At 46.8% G+C, this 18,492-nt stretch overlaps 1 protein-coding gene across 1 annotated transcript in view; it reads right to left on the reverse strand.

The window, feature by feature from the left end:
• The window catches only part of PNN (pinin, desmosome associated protein), a 108,722-nt gene extending 90,794 nt beyond the window's left edge, over window positions 1–17,928 (reverse strand). Inside the window, exons 1-2 of the mRNA XM_086937352.1 lie at window positions 17,778–17,928; window positions 2,758–2,847 (exon numbers count right to left, since the gene is read on the reverse strand). Of these exons, the coding sequence (XP_086793478.1) occupies window positions 2,758–2,847; window positions 17,778–17,890 (203 nt within the window). The 5' untranslated portion in view covers window positions 17,891–17,928. The remainder of the gene's footprint in view (window positions 1–2,757; window positions 2,848–17,777) is intronic.
• Window positions 17,929–18,492: the final 564 nt, after the last annotated feature.

An 18,492-nucleotide genomic window follows, 5' to 3' on the forward strand; every position in this document is an offset into this window, starting at 1 on the left:
GATTGCTCTCGCAGCGGCGTTCTGCACCACTTGAAGCCGCTGCAACAAGTACTCTGGAAGGCCCAGGTAGAGAATGTTGGAATAATCCAACCTGGACCCAATCAGAGCCTGCACTGTCAGTTTCCGGTGCTCCTCGGACAGCAGGGGAAGAAACCTCCGCAGCATCCTGAGGATGCCGAAGCAGGTGCCCGACACCCCGAGGATCTGGGATTTCAATGTTAGCCCATTATCCATCTTGACCCCCAGATTCTTGGCAACCTGGGAGGAACAAGACGGAGGGAACATATTAATCGGCCACCAGGCCTGCCAATCTGGCTCTGTGTCACACCCAAAGAAAAGTACCTCGGACTTATCGGAATTGCACTTGAGGCTGTTCAGTTGGAACCATTGAAAAACAGCCCCAAGGCAATCCCGGATACTCTCCTCATCAAAGTCACCTCCTCTCTTACATGAGAAGAGGAGCTGGGTGTCGTCAGCGTAGGATACGATCTGGGCGCCATACGACTCCACCAACGCCACCAACGGGGTCATGATGTTAAATAGGGTCGGGCTCAAGATAGAGCCCTGTGGGACCCAGACTCCCAGAGGCGGCATCACGGCGGAATCAGGCGGAGCCCAGATCGTTTGCCGGCGGCCGGCTAGAAAGGAGGAAAACCAGTCGAACACCGTCCCCCGTAGACCTATCTCAAAGAGTCTTGCGAGAAGGCCATCATGGGGGACGGTGTCGAACGCCGCCGACAAGTCTAACATCACCAGCATGGCTTTGCCCCCAGAGTCCAGAACCCCTTTAATGGTTTCTGCGACCTCAAGGAGCGCAGTCTCTGTGCTTAGATGGGGACGAAAACCCGATTGGGTGGCATGCAAGATCTCGTTGGTCTCAAGAAAATTGGAAAGCACACCCTGAACGTGTTTTTCCACAATCTTCGTGAGAGCCGGCAGCTGTGACAGGCCCAAATAGAATTCTCAAAATAGCCATTTTTGTTATCGAAGGCCCCTGGACTCTTAACTCTCCATCCACCTCTCGCTGTGCACCTATCTTATGCTGTGCTTCAGTAGCTGGCTGTACTGCATGGGGTGGGAGCAATGTATTTCATTAGTTTCCAATATAGCGCAGCTAAAACTAGATGATGGTGACAGTGCGTTTAACAGCGAAAAACTAGCAGTTAATACAAAATACCAAGTTGCAAACAGAGAATATACATACAGCAGAGCAGAGGTGTAGTAGACAAATAGGTCGATAGAAAATCAACGGCAGGTGACGTAGTGGGATACGGACGAAAAACAGGTGCAAGGCTGAGAGGGGGCAGTGTCACGAATAGCCAGGGATACCGGTCTCTCGCGGGCCTCCCAGAGGCTGTGGGGCATTGGATTCCATTGCCTACTTCTATGTTGTCACTGTGCCTCCTCCAGGTTGCTGGAATGCCGCTGCTGGGGGCGAGGACGGCGCCTGTCTACCAGGTCACCCTTCCACCGCCAGGGCCGGTCTGACCAAGAGCCCCGTCACCAAGGCAACAGCACTGGCCGCTGTACGTTTGTCTCCGTAAACCACCACTTGAACAGCATCCGCCTGAGTGAAGGTGGGGCATTCACATCTGGGGTGGATGAATCCTGCTCCCTGCCTGGGAGGTGGCTCAACGATCACTTCCGGTGTGGCTGTGTCATCTTTTCCGGGCTGGTCCTTCTCGCGCCTAGCCAATGACAGGCTTCATGGGGCGGTGCAGCCAGCCTTTCCTTACTCCACCCCTACCGTGCCAGTCTGCGCGAACCAGCTTTCCAATTGGTGTTCTTTGCCTTCGCTTTTCAAGTTCTTTCAGAGTCGATAGCATAGCAGAAGTAATCAGGTGCTTAAAGATTTTATTTTGGGAGGCGAAAGGAGGCACGCTTGGGAGGTTGCCGCCCCAGTCAGAAAGGTTATTGTAGATGTAGGACACTTTGGCAAGGCTTGGCACTAAGGGAGGGTAGATGGCAGCTCACCTTTCGCAACACTTGGGACTTGAGCAGGCAGGGCACTTTGCAAGGGCAGATAGGAGGGCACTATTAAGTTCACAGTAGAGCTCTTTGGAAGAGATGAAAAGTTGTCTTAATTCAACGGAAGGGGGTTTACTTTGGGAGTGCTTTTTGGGCGGGAAGATGGAAGGGAACTTTAGAAGTGAGTTGAGGTGGGGAGGGGTGTGTGCGTGTGCATGCATGAGTGGCTGTGTGTGTGCGTGATTGAGAGAGGCGAGAGGGTGACTTGCTGTGAATGTGGGACAGGAGATGTGCACGGCGCTGGGCTGGACGTGCGCGTCCACAGACCACAATAGCCGCGCGTGCCCCGGTCTGTCTCCCTTGAGAGGCATGCCGCTGACAATAAGCCTTGCTCGCGACAGCACGTTCGCGCTGCAACGCCAGGCGAGACCTAAAAAGGAGCACTTTCTTACAAATACGTAAAAAAAATGTATCATGTATCAAATGAATACTAGAAACACATGAACAGAGAAAAGACCAGGATGAAGGGGTGCACAAACAGTGTGCAAGAGCGAATAGGAGGCTTTGCTAGCGCTTTTTTTAGAGAGCTACACAAAGTGCTAATTTTTTCAAAATTATGAAGCTGAACCTGGATGTTTTACATATCTTTAAAAAAATGTGCATTTAAATCTAAAATTGTTGGCTAACAAGTCACTGGCTCCTTCATAAAGAAAGCTATTAGCAACCGGAGTATTACTAAGTATAACCAGAGAAACTAATGTGTACTGTTGATTCAATTTAAGTTCTTACCTCAACAATACACCACCACGCCCTCTACCTCCACCAACACCAACTCCGACAACAGGGCCCGAGATGGTAAGACGCCTAGCTTGAGCAGGCCTGTAGGCAGAAAGAAAAAACATTATTACAAATATTACAGCACACAAGACAATCCTAAAAGTGCAATGTTAATTGTACAAATACAACCCGAACCGCTATTTGGATTGTACAGAAAATGTTCAACGGCCTCCGAACAGCTACAATGCAAGACCTCTAGAAATTAAAAAATCCAAATTAAATCAAAAACTGCGCAGAATCCCCCTAGTAGCTACACTGAAATAAAATCTTAAAGCTGTAGTAAGTAATTTGCTGGGGATCTGTGGCCTGCGTAAGACGTAGATTAGCTTCATTTAAAAAAAAAAAATCTTTTTATTAAAGTTTAATGGTGACAGTTACAGATATAAGCAACAACATATGTAGTTTTCTATCCTGTAAATATATTAAATTGCCTTTGTGATAAGTAGTGGACATGTAGGGTGTTGGATTGTCCTTCATGCTCCACTTGTATGTGGCTGTGGGTATTTCATCTGCAATGGTGTGCTTGGTTTTATGAGCTCGTCTGAGTATTTCCGCTGCAGTCGTGGAAGTGTGCTGGTATTGTTTTCAGTCCATTAACCAGTGGGAATAACTTGGATGGTGAGGACAGGGGAGGGTAGGGCCGTACCAACAAGAGCACTAATGTAGTCTGTGGTTCACCAGTGGCCGCAACTAAGTCACGATTCATGTGGGGGCTATGCCTGGGAAGGGGGGGTGGGGGGGGGGGGGGGGGAGAGAGATAGGCTCCTCTCGGGTGTGCACGCATTGGCTGAGGGGGGTTGGGGGGTCTTGTGACGCCATAGTGGTTGACTGGGATGTTGTGGGTGTCTGGATCTTGTGCTTTAACTCATGTAGGAGTATTGCCCATTCCATTGGGGATTGGGTTACGGTGTATCCCCTTAACCTCTTCTAGTCTAATCGCTTCCTCTTCTGCCACACCCCATTTTATGATCACCCCTCCCCTCTACCTTGTCCTGATGAAGACCCGCTCTGGACGCATGTTAAGCGGAGCTTGTTCCTAGGGTCGAAACGTCGACATTGCAGTCACGCTAAACCACGCAGTTGCACAGGCCCCAACACAAAGTCATTCCTGGGTAGCGTATTCATGCATTGAGAATATTGGACAGTATTACATTACTATTGTTGCTCTTACGTGTTATCTAGTTGTACAATATATGTATAGCACATTTTCCACCTATCACAAAGTTACTATTTGTACTTTAATCACTATTATCCTACATTTTATTGTTTTATTGACAGTCAGGTTCAGTAATTTGTGTACAATACAAATTCCTTTTTTTGACTAAAAAAATAATTCTTTATGGTGTGTTAAAACAGTACAGTTTGGTTCTCCAGTGGGGACGTTGAAACTTTCAAAAAATCATTGTTACTTCACAAAAAGTCAAATGTTGCTGATACAGTGATTTCACTTCTACAAAGCAATTGACACCGGCCCGTCAGAACCATTTCTTTATATATCATACTGCATGCAACAGCACGGATAATAAGACACAAACTTTTGCATGCCTGCCAGCACCAGTCTCTACTCAAACATTACCCAGCTAGCAGCACACACTCCACTGACGGCAAGCTAAATTATGATTTCCATAAACCATTTCATACAACTGGCACCAAGTTAGCTTTCAAATTGTATCTTTTGTGATTATAATGCACCTAAATTAAAGTAGATATCGGGGGTTCTACTACTGTCATCTAAGTCGTAGTGTCCAACAGTAACCGGCAAGTGTAGTTATTCGCATAATGGATGAAAGAGGTAGCGGTGTGATTTTGAGCAGTTTGACATAAGAACGCAGTAATTGGAATGCTGAGCTACAATTCAGTGTGATGCACAATTATAAATAAGTCCAATTGGACCGAACAGTTACCAAAGAACCAAGCATATTACTAGATCCATTTAGGAAAGTTCTGAGCCAAATAGATATAAATCAAGGAATGTCTGAAGGTAATCATTAATACAACAAAGAAGACCTGGCACCATGCTCATTAAGATACTAGAGACAGAAACAAGTATCAAAAATATAGTTTGTTCATTCATTTAAGAGACTTGATCAAACTTCCTTAACACAAGCGCTATCTAATAATGCAAACATTTTACAAAACGAAAGAGTGACCAATCGCCAGAAACGAAAGTGTCCCCCAAATAAACTGATACCGCAGACCCAACATTTACCAGCTTGCGAACTACTAGGGAAGAACACAGCATCTCTGCAGGGGCATAGAGGCTAGAATTAGCACAGCTGCAAATAGAACCACACTCGAAGGAAGCCATTTTTAGGCAGGATGTGGAAGGGGAATAAGATGACAATACCAAGACCAAAGGAGCCCCAAATCCCCATTACAAGCAGAGGGATCTAATTTAAAAGAAATGTAGAACTCAATGGCTTATTTTCGAAGGTCACATTGAGGTTTTTCTTTGACAACAAACAGATGGGAGAACAAATGTAACAATATAAATGGAAGTCCATCTTCATCCCTAATCCACACACAAGTCTCCTAGCGGTCTCCGTATTTGAAAAACATGAGAAAGCAATTCGAACAACCATTTAACGATTTTTGATAACACATCCATATTAGAGAGGAAGTTTACATTTTGAGGGAACAAGAAATGACGATCAAGCCAGGCAACAAAGGTGTAGAACTTCTATTACCAAGCACAGGCGACTACTGCCGGGGAGAATGGAGATTTTCCAATTAACAAGCAGAGAGAATCTTGATTTCATTAAAGACAACAGAGGCTAACATTATGCAATAACCTTTCATTGCTGCCCCTACATGCAGCCTTTTTACCCCCCCATGCTCATGACTAGCTCAGCTTGTAATGAGCCACGGTTGCGCATTGCTCATGACCACCATGGTGCTCACACGCGGGGATAATTCTCCTGCTGTGCTGAACGTTCCACGGAAACTGGTGTGGTCATGACGAGCTCAGTTCGTCACAGCGCCACCTGCTGCATGACGAGCCGAGCTCGTCATCAGCACCGGGGCGCTGCGCGCTTTCCCCCACCCGAGGACAGCGGGGGAATTACCCCCACGGCCAAGGGGTTAATGGAAAGTAATGCATCATAAAGCACTTAAAATGTTCATGAAAGCATATAAATATTCGTCTAGTCTGACGTTCTTTTGACAGTCTATGAGATCTTGAGCCATCTCTACTCTGAGTGACTTAATACTAAAGTTTTTTTGTGCCTCTTTGAGGAGAGCACATGTAGTGGACATTTACAAGTTGGGTTGTACTTTAACAGGATAACCCATATATATGTAAATAATTATTTTCCATTACTACAGAGCGGGGCCTCTATTTACTGAGCAGTGGGCAGGAGAGGTGAGGTTTACTCCCAAGAATATTTGGGTGAGTAAAATAAAATGTATACAATCTTTTCTCAAGCACTATCACTGTGAAGGTTGACTTAGAAGCAAATTGATAAACTTTAACAAAAAAGTGCTGACAGTAAGCATGTCGAGCATGTGTTGGATATATATTTGTGTGTTTTTGAATCTTTTGCAGGAAAGAATCCCTAAGAAATTCTGGAAATACCAACGCAGAAAGTAGTTCGCGGACGGTAGAGTATCCAGTATCTTGTGGTAACATTCATTTACTTTGATTGTTTGTACGTTATTGCAGTAGTGTATTTCCAAGGTCCTGATGAAAGCCTGGTAGGGGAGACGCCCCTGCATGGCAGAAACATGTTGACCACCTCACCATCTAGTTTGGGCAGCCATTATTTCAGACTGTCACACTTTTTTTATCTTGACACCAGAATCCATCCCCAATAAAGTTTTCCTTCGTATTATGGTAGCCAATTTTAAACAGCACTTTTCGATTTTTGCCTACATTCTCTTTTCACTGCAATTTATTTTTCCACACCATCTTACCCACACAACATTTGGGGTCGGATCACTGGAGGTCTTGGAGAATTGGAGAAATACACACATCATCAGGTGTGTCTCCTTATCTAGACTTTGACCTACTACAATCCCAGATGATGAGGCTCCGCCATTTGGGTGGGCTGATGAGATTCATCTCTGTTCCTCCACACACATAGTTTTTCCAACACACAGCCTTTTGCTTCTGTCTCTTTTTTGCTCAGTCTTCATTGTTAACCCTTTCGCTGCTGATGACGAGCTCAGCTCGTCATCACCCATGGGTGTCGTGTGCTGATGACGAGCTGAGCTCGTCATAAGTGAAGCAAAAGAGCAATTTCCAGCATACGGGAAAAATCATGGCAGCAGCCATGTGGTTAAAGTACCGACCACTACTAGTCCTTGTGTTCTTGTCATATGTGTACTGGGGGTGTAGACTTGTTTTAGTGGTCGTTAAATATAACTTCCCCTTGAGCTCTTCTGGGAGGTACTGAAGTATGTCTTCCATCTCGTCCGGGTGTGCCCTGTCATACCTTGCTAGTAGGCCCTGCGTGTTGGCAATACACCAGTGGTTAGCAGATTGAGAAGCAACCCTTTTACCTGATGCCTCGATCAATTTAGACCCTTTGAGCGGGGAGGTGCACCTGCCGATGTTTGTGAGTTTGCTCTCTTACGAGCATTAGAGACTACTAGAGAGTCTAAAGGGAACTGTCCCTTAGTACAAATGGGATCCGATGGTGTTAGAATTCAGGCACCAACAGGGTCCTTAAATATTTCATCAGCGTGTCTCATCATGCCCTTTAACATAGGAAGAATGACTTGTTCTATGTGTCTACCTTATCGTCTCAAATAAAAAGTCTTCTTCCAGAGACTATTTCTAATGTAACTCCATGATAAGCTGCTGCTCATGAAATCAGCTCTTGATAAGCTACATTATCATCTGGATGTGATAGATTCACAGGGTATAAATCTGGGTCATTATCTTAGGCTTTCGTGAACAATCTATGGGCTTTGTGATGTATTATTAGTCTTTAAAGGGCTGCAAGTTGGGGCAGCAATAACAGGTTATTACCTAATGGTAGCCTCTGGTCTTGTAATGGAATCCAAGAATTGGGAAAGACTAGTTATAAGCAGCTGCCCAGAGGCCCCACTTCTGAGAAAGACAACCATCCAAAACAGTCACAAAAGAAGAAGCAGTAGGGTGAATAACTAAGGAGGAGGCTAAGTTCCTAATCACAGAGAAGCCAAAGGGTACCCGATCATTATACTTGGCTTTCCCTGAAGGGGAGGCTGGCACATCCTGGAAGGCCCATCATAACGGGAACTGGGTCCACCCTCTAACCACCGTCACAATTTAGTGGCCATATTTTACCACTTGAGATTAAGATTTTAAAGATACAAAGGATGTACTGTACCGGACCTCACAGAAATAGAGCAGTAGCCAAGCACAGAGATAACCAGGACCTAGAAGTCCTCTATATAAGCAACTCCAATGGGCAAACTGAGAACAACAAAAGGTCATTTTGAAGGCCCACAAGATTTCACTGAATTACTCAGCACTCTTCATAGCGCAATAAAAAAAGCTAGCCCGGACCAGAACTTCTTATAATATTCTACCAGCAACAAACAGGGTAGGATGGGCTTGATCTTCACCAAGCAAGCATACATTTGAACAGGGTATGGACTGAATAACTTGGGCCATTATGTGACCTAGATAAAACTATGGTGTCAGTACAATGATGCATCAATTCTGGTCTCTTGTAAAACTTACTGGATTACCCACATGGGATTGAATCCAGCAGGCTGATCTCAGGTGTTACAAACAATCTCATTGGAGTATAAGTAGCCATCTTACAATAATGTGACACACAGTAGCCAGCTTCCTGAATGAAGACAAACACTCTCACAGATTCAAAGTATCCAGACCAGGTTCAAAGAGAGTGTCACTGCTACACAGCACAAGTGTTAAACCTCTATCCCTCTGTGCATAAGCAGCAGCTTTATCTATATACACACACACGTGTTAAAGACACCCCATTAACACCCCCAAACTCCTTATAAATGTCTGTATTTCCAAGCTATGTGGTTTAAACACTAAAAACCTCTTAAGAAATACAACAAGTCTACCAAAGTTGCATAAGTTTATTATGAGTCAAATGTTCAGTTGACGCTCTTTTTGTGGCCAGAGATCCCACTCTCTGTGACGAGCGTGTGTTACGGCGGACTGTGTTCATGTCAGATTTATGATGAGTGGAGTGCATTTTCAAAGTGGCAGGGTTTTGAGCAGACACAGGTGACAACTGACCGGGGAACCGTTACAGTACCTAGAACTGTGGGGGGCCTCGGTCTGCCGGTTTCTGGGCGGTAGCCAGTGAACACTTCACCCTCGGCCCGCACCTCGGACATTCTTGCTCAGTGCAGGTCCTGCTACAAGTCTCCTGCTGCCTGGTCCTTAGGTGGTGGGACCTCTCCTTCCTGCTTTCCCTGCACGCAATCTTCCTCGATCTTTTGGGAGTTGTAGTGGCACGCACAACGACACAAAATGGATCAGGGGGAGCCTGCCCTCCTGCGGCCCCATCCCCTGCTGATAAACTGGACACAATATTGGCGGTCATAGGATTTAGCAGAGTCGCCCTTGAGACCAAAATGGACACCCTAGTGTAGAACCTGGGATGACTGCAGGATAACCAATCAAAAATTGCTGATAGAGTCCATCAAGTCGAAATTAAGATCACCAAACTCGGTCCAGTCACCAAAAAACCCACCAGGGACATGAGCTCTTTTATGGGCAGAGTCAATGTTTTAGAGGCCCGCATTGAGGATCAGGAAGGAAGGGCCTGACATAACATCTGAGTGGTGGGGCTACGGGAACAGATTGAGGGTTCGTCCATGGTCACTCTTCTGGAAGTTTGGCATCATGCCCCCCTAATGGCTGTCTAAACATGACACTCTGGAGCAGGCGCCCAGAGTGCCGATTTGCTCACCCCCCCACCCCGCCCAGTGGTGACATGGCTACTGCATTATAGGGAGAAAGATGTTCTCCTGCAACAGACATGCGCCCACACAGCCCCTACAAGGTAGACATGCAAGAATTAACATGAAGGATGCGCTTTTAGCTGATCTTGCTTTCAACTTTTAACTAAGAAAGTGCAAGTTGACCCTCTTAAAATGTTTAATCTAGGTCCACCGGTACAAGTAAGACAGGAGTTGTTAGCCCAAACATAATTACTACCCGAACCTAGGCAGAAATTAAGCGGTAACTATAGGACAGAAGTACATGTGGATGTTGTCTAATGCTAGATGGGGGGTGAGGACACAGCCTATGAAAATGCATAGTCAGAACTCCTGTTGTAATGGTCTCAACCACAAATTTTGTTTATGGGGTTTGTATTGTGGTTAACACACAGGACCGCTACTGAAATTGTGAATTGGTCCAATTGATTGAAACCTCCAACCTGTAGACCATAAAAATGTGGGTTTATCAGTTCAGTATATACTCACATCGAAAGGGTAGCCAGTCAGCTCCTGAGGCACAGCCGGGAGCAGCAGTGTATTGTTTGTTTTTACTGTGTAAATCCTAAAATTTTGACTCTGTTTTTAAAACTTACCCTCTTGTCTGCTGCACGATTACTGTGCACAGGCACCCATTGGAACCCAAAAACGAGCGCTGGGTAGGGCGAAATCGACGGTCCCACCAGCTGGATCCCTCAAGTTAGGAGTGGGACACGCCCACTCGAGGCCACGCCCCTTTTTCGTCAATTTCAGTCAAATAGCGCGCTCTACTACAGGCGCCCTGATAGCCAGTCAGCTCCTGAGGCACAGCCGGGAGCAGCAGAGTATTGTTTGTTTTTACTGTGTAAATCCTAAAATTTTGACTGTTTTTAAAACTTACCCTCTTGTCTGCTGCACGATTACTGTGCACAGGCACCCATTGGAACCCAAAAACGAGCGCTGGGTAGGGCGAAATCGACGGTCCCACCAGCTGGATCCCTCAAGTTAGGACGGGGACACGCCCACTCGAGGCCACGCCCTCTTCACTGCCCCCTTGCTATAAACATGTGTATGTGCCGGAAGCGCAGCGGGCGCGACGAATGCGTGCCGGAGGCGCGCATAAGGCAAGCTCGTCTGCGCTCGTCCGCGCCTAGGGCCACCCCCCTAACACCCCTGACTACGAAACCCAGGCAGTACAGCTCCGAAAAACTCTTAGAGCTAAAACTCCTACAAATGAACTGTAGCCAGCATCCTTACCACGTTGAATGTCTTCCGTATATATGCAACCTCTGCAAATCCACCCTCAAGCCCCTCCCACCCTCGGATCAGTGCCACGAGTACCGCATGTTCTTGCTTAACTGTAGGTCTCTGCCCAAGCATAAGAACGAATTTGCACTCTTGATGGAGGTGCACAAGTCCAACATTGTTTTCCTAACGGAAACCTGGCTGACCTTAGACTCAGACCCAGCCTTGGTTACAGCCATTCCCCCTGGCTTTCAAATCTCCCGCCAAGACCGCCCAAAAGGCAGAGGAGGAGGATTAGCAATTGTTCACAAAGAGCAGTTCCTCTGCCAAATCATTGCAGAAAGCATCCCAGACTGCGAAAGCCTAGCGTTTAGTCTGGAGCTCTCGCCGAACAACTGCTTCTCAGGCACCCTCATATACAGACCTCCCGGCCCCTCAAAACAATTCCACATCCAACTAGCACGGATTGTGGCAGATCGTGTCAGCAGCTCCGCCAATTTCACATTGTTGGGTGACCTTAACTTTCACTTCGATTCCAAGCCAGATCACACAGCAGCTCTTCTTACCGACGACCTGGCCGCGTTACAATTACACCAACTGGTCAGCTCCCCTACCCACGATCAAGGACACCTGCTTGACCCAGTTTTCAGTAATTGTACTAATTTGACAACTAGTCCACCCCTCCCTCTCCCCTGGACTGACCATCTACTGGTCCCTTTTCTATGGCGCACCACCAGACCCCCAGCCACCAAACCCACTATAAGAATAGCTAGACCGTGGTCCCGCCTCCCTATCGAGACATGGACCAAAAAACTGTCCAGTAACACACCCCCGCTTAATGAGGACCCATGCTTCGCAAACCTTTCCTATGAGGAATGGATTACCAAGTCACTCAACCTTTCCCTACCTAAATGGAAAACCACCACAAAACGCTGTCACAAATCAGCTCCATGGTACTTTGAATCCCTCAGAACTACAAAACGTCAGTGTAGACAAGCGGAAAGGAAATGGCGCCTGGACTCTCTGCCAGAAAACAAAATCCAACACCAAAAACTACTCAAAATATATAAAGAACAAATCAAGGCCAGCAAAACAGCCTATTTCGCCAACGAAATTATCCTGGCGAAATCTAAACCCAGGGAAATTTTCCGCATCGTGAAAAGCCTCATTAAATTACCACCCAGTCTAGATGAGACTAAGACCGCAGAACACTGCAACAACATGGCAGATTTTTTCCTGCAAAAAATTACCACCATTTATGAATCATTCCCTGCTCCTCCCAGCACCCCCTCTACCGCAAGCAATTCTGACCTGAACTCCTCCCCCACTTTGGACCACTTTGCTCTTCTTAACCTCTCGACTCTTGAGTCCTTGGCTAAAAAAGTCAAATCCGGGTCTCCGGGGGACCCAGCCCCGCCAGACATCATTATGTCAGCCTCGGCTATCACCCTGCCCGTCATCATGGACCTCCTTAACTCCTCCATTATTACTGGCGTAGTCCCGCCACAATGGAAACAAGCCATGGTCCGAGCACTATTAAAGAAGCCCAATCTGGATCCCTCGAACCTCAGTAACTACCGGCCAATCTCTCTCCTTCCCTGGCTTGGTAAAATCCTAGAGAGACACATCAACAGCCAGTTGATCAAATATCTCGAAAACCACCAGCTTCTTGATCCTACTCAAACGGGCTTCAGACCAAGACATGGCACCGAAACCGCGCTCCTCATGGTCACCGAGGAATCCAGAAACATCCTGGACCAGGGAGGATCAGTGGCAGTGATCCTCCTTGACTTAAGCGCGGCTTTTGACACGGTCAGCCATGACACTCTGCTGGACCGCATGGCAAACATCGGCATAAAGGACAAAGCTTTGTCTTGGTTTGAATCCTTCTTACAGGACAGATCCTTTCGGGTATTTGATGGAACATCTTCCTCTACCAGCAGACCATTAAAATGTGGAGTCCCGCAGGGCTCCTCACTGAGCCCGGCGCTCTTCAACATATATATGAGGCCACTGGCTGAAGTTGTTCGTCAGTATGGAATTAAGATCATTTCATATGCTGACGACACTCAGCTAGTGGTCTCACTGGCACAGGAAGCTAACCAGACCTTAAAAGGACGGCTGAGGAAATGCCTAGAGGAAGTCAAGGACTGGATGTCCTCCTCCTCATTAAAAATGAATGGAGACAAGACAGAGCTGATGCTCCTGGGCCCTGCCAACCCTAACTCCCTCAGCACTCTATGGCCACCCTGCCTGGGTACCCCTCCGGCCCCAAAGGACAGCATCAAGAGCCTTGGGGTGTGGCTAGACAGATCTCTGTCCTTCGGCACCCAATCTACCAAACTGGCAGCCACCTGCTTCGGCCTCCTCAGAGTGCTAAGGAAGGTACTCCATCTTCTACCGATGGAGGCAAAACAAGTAGCCATTCAGGGCCTTATCCAGTCACGACTGGATTATAACAACGCCCTTTACCTCCTCGCCGCCCCAGAGTACACGATACGGAGATTACAGACGGTGCAGAACTGTGCCGCGCGCATTTTGCTTCAGATCCCTCGACGTCAATCAGTCAAAAATGGACTGAAAAAACTGCATTGGCTACCCATTCCCCAAAGAATACAATTCAAAGCCTTATGCATTGCGCACCAGGCGTTCTGGAAAACGGGCCCTCTTATCACTCGCAACCTAATGTCACACTACCTTCCCACTAGGAATCTGCGATCCAACCAGACCTTCACGGCCACAATTCCCAAACTAAAAAAAAAAAAAAAAAAAGAACTGGCGGTAGGACTTTCACCTACAACGCTTCCAAGCTATGGAACACCCTACCCCTCCACCTAAGGAAAAATCCCAATCTCACTTCATTCAGGAAACAGCCAAAAACATTCCTCTTCAATGCTGCCCAATAACGCCGGGCTACCTCCTCTTGTTCTGTTGGTTTCTTAGCGCTTGGACGCCCCCGGGCAGCAATCGCGCTCTACAAATCGACATACAAATACAAATACAAGGGTGTCATAGCCTTTCATACCAAGGGTGCTCATTACATACAACATCCCCATTTGCTTGCAATGTACTTCAAAGGATCCTTCTTGCCTTCACCCCATGGCCTCCAACTAAAATACAACAACGGTTTCTAAGCCCGCAAAGCCACAAGGCGAAGCTCAGCCTTAAACGCTAAAGTGGAGTTCCCAGAAACTCCGCAGTAAAACATCTCTTCATACTCAGTGGAGTTTAAAATTAAATCTGAAATACTTCACGTTGGGATATATGATGTCTACTGTAATAAGGGACCGGGCCACACAGATGTTTGAAATATTCTTTGTACCATATACGTACTTCCACTTAGCGGCGTTTACAATTCACACAGTGGCCAAGTAACTGCAGGTTCTAAGGCAGAGGGTCTAAAATGTACTTAATACAAACTTGAGAGCAGAACTCAAGCAAATGCACGTAATGGGATCACCTAGCAACACCCGGATTGACCATCTCATATATATATATACAAATTAAGGTACAAAACTCAACTCTCACAAGATAAGTTTAGGGAAATGTAGAGAAGACAAACATTACAAACTCTTGGAATGTTATGATTTGTAGAGCACAAATCTCACCTGGAAATTGATGCTGCTGTTGAGGCAGGAGAGACCTGGGTTATGTAAAGCTGTGTATGAGAAGCTTATGGACAGTATGCTTGTGGTCGGCGAGCCAGTGGAGGTCTCCAAGGTGCAAAGTGAAGTTCACTTGGGGTTAGAGTTGGAAGAGCGCATGGGAGCTATGTTTTATATGATATGAAGTTTCCTGGTTTGTTGAGTGGTGATGCAGACAGAGAATGTTGCTGTAGTCGAGGTTGCTACTGATGAGGAATTGGGCAATAGTTCTGCAGGTGTTGACCAAGAGCCATTTGAAAAATAATTGAGGATTTTGAGGGTGTAGAAACAGAAGGAGGCTACTGCATTTCCTTAGCTGGATAACAAGAGCTGGTTGTCCACCACTGTTCCTAAGTTTGGTTCCGAGATCTGCTGGCCACCAGATGGAGTTCCATAGTAAGGTGTCCTAGACAAAGAGTAGCACTTCAGTTTGTCAGTGGGGAGATTCAGACAGTTTATCATCATCATCCAACTGGCGGCTTTGGACATGCAAAAGGTGAAATTAGTCCACCTGGATACTACATTTAAAGGGAAAGGATGTCATCAGCGTAGGAGCTATATAAGCAATGAACCAGTTGCATCCAACGAGGTAGGATCAGATTCAGGAGATAGAGGATCCTAGTATGTCAGCTTCTTGGAGGTGTTGAAGGAGGACAGGGTGGTAGACGGCACCAAAAGAAGCAGATAAGTTGAGATGAGGGTTGCAGTGGCTCCTTGGTCCATGATTAGTAACATGTTGTCTGTAGAGTTAATGAGGGCGGAAGCGCTGCTGTGGTTGAGCCTAAAGCTAAATTTGGGGCTGGGTAGGAGGAGGCTAGGATTTGAGGAGGTGGTTGGCGAGTTGTTCGTTGATGACTTTCTCCAGGGTAGAGCAGCAAGGAGAGTTCCCCTCTGGTTTGCCAGTGTCTTTGGGTTTGCTGAGTGTTTCTTCAAAAGGGGGGTGTATTGTGGTGTGCTTCTAGGTCCCCTGGAAAACAGCTGTGCTGATGGAGTTGTTTAGTATAGGGGTTAGAGTTGTGGTGATTGGATCCAATTCTTTGGTGAATATGTAGTGTGGGAAGGGGTCCAATGGGGCTCCTGTGTGGATGGAGTGCATGGTCGTTGTGGTGTTTGTTTCACTGACCGTGTTTCAGATGGGGTTCTAACAGCTAGTCTTGATGGCATGAAGGATTGCGAAGGTGGATAAATCCACCCCCGGGGCAAAGCAGTTGGTGTTGCTGATCTTGCAGCTGAAACAGTGAGAGAGCAGGGTCCTGAGATGTGGACGTGGAGCTGGTAGTGGGTTCATAATGGTGAATATTACTGAGGTTGGTGCAGTTTTCAATGCGTTTGGACAGTGCTGTCTGCTTGGTGGGTCCAATTTGCTGATAACAGAACATGGTGGGTAATTTTTAGGTCCTTTTGTCAGCTTCGCCATGGGTCTGTATCCATCTGTGTCTGCAGGAGAAGTACAAAAGGGGGGGGGGGGGCTAAAGAACGGTGATGGATTAAACCCAGATCTTTTGACTGGGTGTGAGGGTTTGATGGTTTCAGATGCTCCGTCCATCACCACCCCCTTTTGTACCGCTTTGTTCGCCATAAGTTGGCAGGGTATGCTCAGACGAGAGTCCCTTGCTCACTTTGCCACTGGATTCAAGCAAGCCAGGCTGAAGACGGCTGAAATGCCAGAAACCGGTCCTAGGAAGCTTGTTTCCAGTCCAGGAAAGGCATGGCTTGGCAGTTCGGGCTGGCCTGTTCCCATGAGGCACAGGGTCAGTCTGATTTGCATATGGCCATGTCTGAACTGGAGTGGCAGAGTGGGCTAAAGAACGGTGATGGATTAAACCCAGATCTTTTGACTGGGTGTGAGTGTTTGGTTCAGATGCTCCGTCCATCACCACCCCTATTGTACTGCAGGAGAAGTGGCAGGTGGTGCAAGAGGAGTCAACCTTTGAGAGGGAAGCCCAGCTGCAGTGCTGGGAGGAGCAAATCGGATTCAAGGAGAGGAGGGCTGTTGCAGAGTAGCGTCCAGGGTGCGAAGGATGGGTGGGTGACTGGGAGCCTGCCGACAGGTGAAGGCTTGACTGTTGCGCCAACAATATTTGTCCGTACTGTGGCAGCCATTAAGCAGGAGGGAAAGGGGCTATAAGGGAGGTTTGTAGAGCTGGTGCAAGGAGCTTGAAGGCAGGTGAGCCTGGTGCGGAAAAAGACAGGAAGACTGCAAAGGGGAGGAAAGGGCACAGAAGAAGGAGGAGGAGAAAGATTACAAAAAGGGGAGTGGAAAGTGAAGAAAAAAGGTAAAATTGAGGGAACAGTTAAGAGAGCGAGGATGAGTGCTTGTAAAAAAATAAAAAAGGGAGGAAAGAGCCAAGGGCAAGTGAATTGAGCAGAAGTGAGGTGCAAAGCGTAAGAGAAACGCAGACTAAAGTAAAAGAACAAATATTGAGAGGAAACAAGTGGACAGAAAAGCAAAAGGTTGAATAAGACAGGAAGACCAAAATGTGAGAAGAAAAGGTCAAAAGATAGCCGAGGGGCAAAAGAGATGTGGGAGGCAGAGGAAAGAGACGGGGAGCGGGACAAGGAGTCTCAAGACCGCATCGGAGCGTTCGTCCTCAAGGACCAGGCCTGATCGGGGAACCGTGCACATTTAGGGTCTTAAAGAAGGCTTGCTGGAGCCGACCTCTCCCACTTTAGCAGCGTCACAGAGCTTTCAAATAAGTTACCCACATATCATGGTAGTGGTTGCGTTTTAGCAAATACGATTTCAACTATATTTATTGGCACCCCCATTCAGAAACGTAACTGGTATGCTAACGTACACATTTTGGGGTTTCCTTGAACTACTATTTTCTTTGGGATAGGTATACTAAGTAAGGATGTGATGGTGATAATTTGAGTACGATCGCACTAGCCCTATTCATTCAAGAGGATCATATTCATTATGGAGAATACGCCCCTTTCATAAAAACACGTATGCAGGGTCTTAAAACTACTATGTCCAGAGCACCGCTCACGCCACTTGCTGCCACGTCTACCGAACATAATATTTCGGCACTGAAACAGCTTGGAACGATGGTACCATCAGAGCGTGGAGTAGATATAACGACATTTATTGCGTCTGAGGCTCATGGCACGATCAAAAGCCCACGATATGTTGGCACGTGCTGATGGAAAGACACGAACAGCCTCCCGAACCGAAGAATAGAACCATACCTCAGATCATTAGGATCTCGCCCAGTGAGCTTTCTTATATTCTCATCCACGTTCTTGAGACTTTCCTTGGCTTTTTCCAGCTGCTCCTGCAACGCCCGCACCGCTACCGCCATCTTGTTTCTTCAATCCAGAAGGAAGCGAGCACCAGGTGCTTCCGGGTCAGGAGGATGAAGGGCGAGTAGTGTAAAACGCGAACGTCGGCTCCTCGCCAACGCCCACAGTTTCTGGGATAGTTTGTGACGTCGAAGTGAAACGGTGCTATAACGCTCGCGAGCGTGATGACGGCCATATCAGAGTCAGGCAAACAGAAAACGTGGCTTGAACACAGCATGCTGCGTGAATGTTGTAGATGTTTCCCAGTAGTATAAATAAAGCTCATTGTATTTTGTACTTTGCTTTCACCTCACCACTACGTGTACCTGCTTAGTGTTTGTGATGTCATTTAGAGTCTCTTTTGTGTATATATTTGACTCCATGGAATGTTTAAGCATTTTCATGCAGGTTGCTCTACTTGTCAGCCACGCTGGTTGCTGGCTTCCTGTGGGCTTCTTTAATCAATAAATCCTTATCGATTTCTACTTTGCTGTGTGCCTCCTTCGTTCCCTTACACTTCAATTTGGCGACAAGTTATTTGAAGATTATAAGAAGATATCTAGAGGCCTACAACAGCTGACTTCTTCAGCTTGAAATTACGATTATTCAAGAATTCATAGAT

The sequence above is a fragment of the Lissotriton vulgaris genome, chromosome 9 (assembly GCF_964263255.1).
Source record: "Lissotriton vulgaris chromosome 9, aLisVul1.2, whole genome shotgun sequence".
Lineage (NCBI taxonomy): Eukaryota > Metazoa > Chordata > Amphibia > Caudata > Salamandridae > Lissotriton > Lissotriton vulgaris.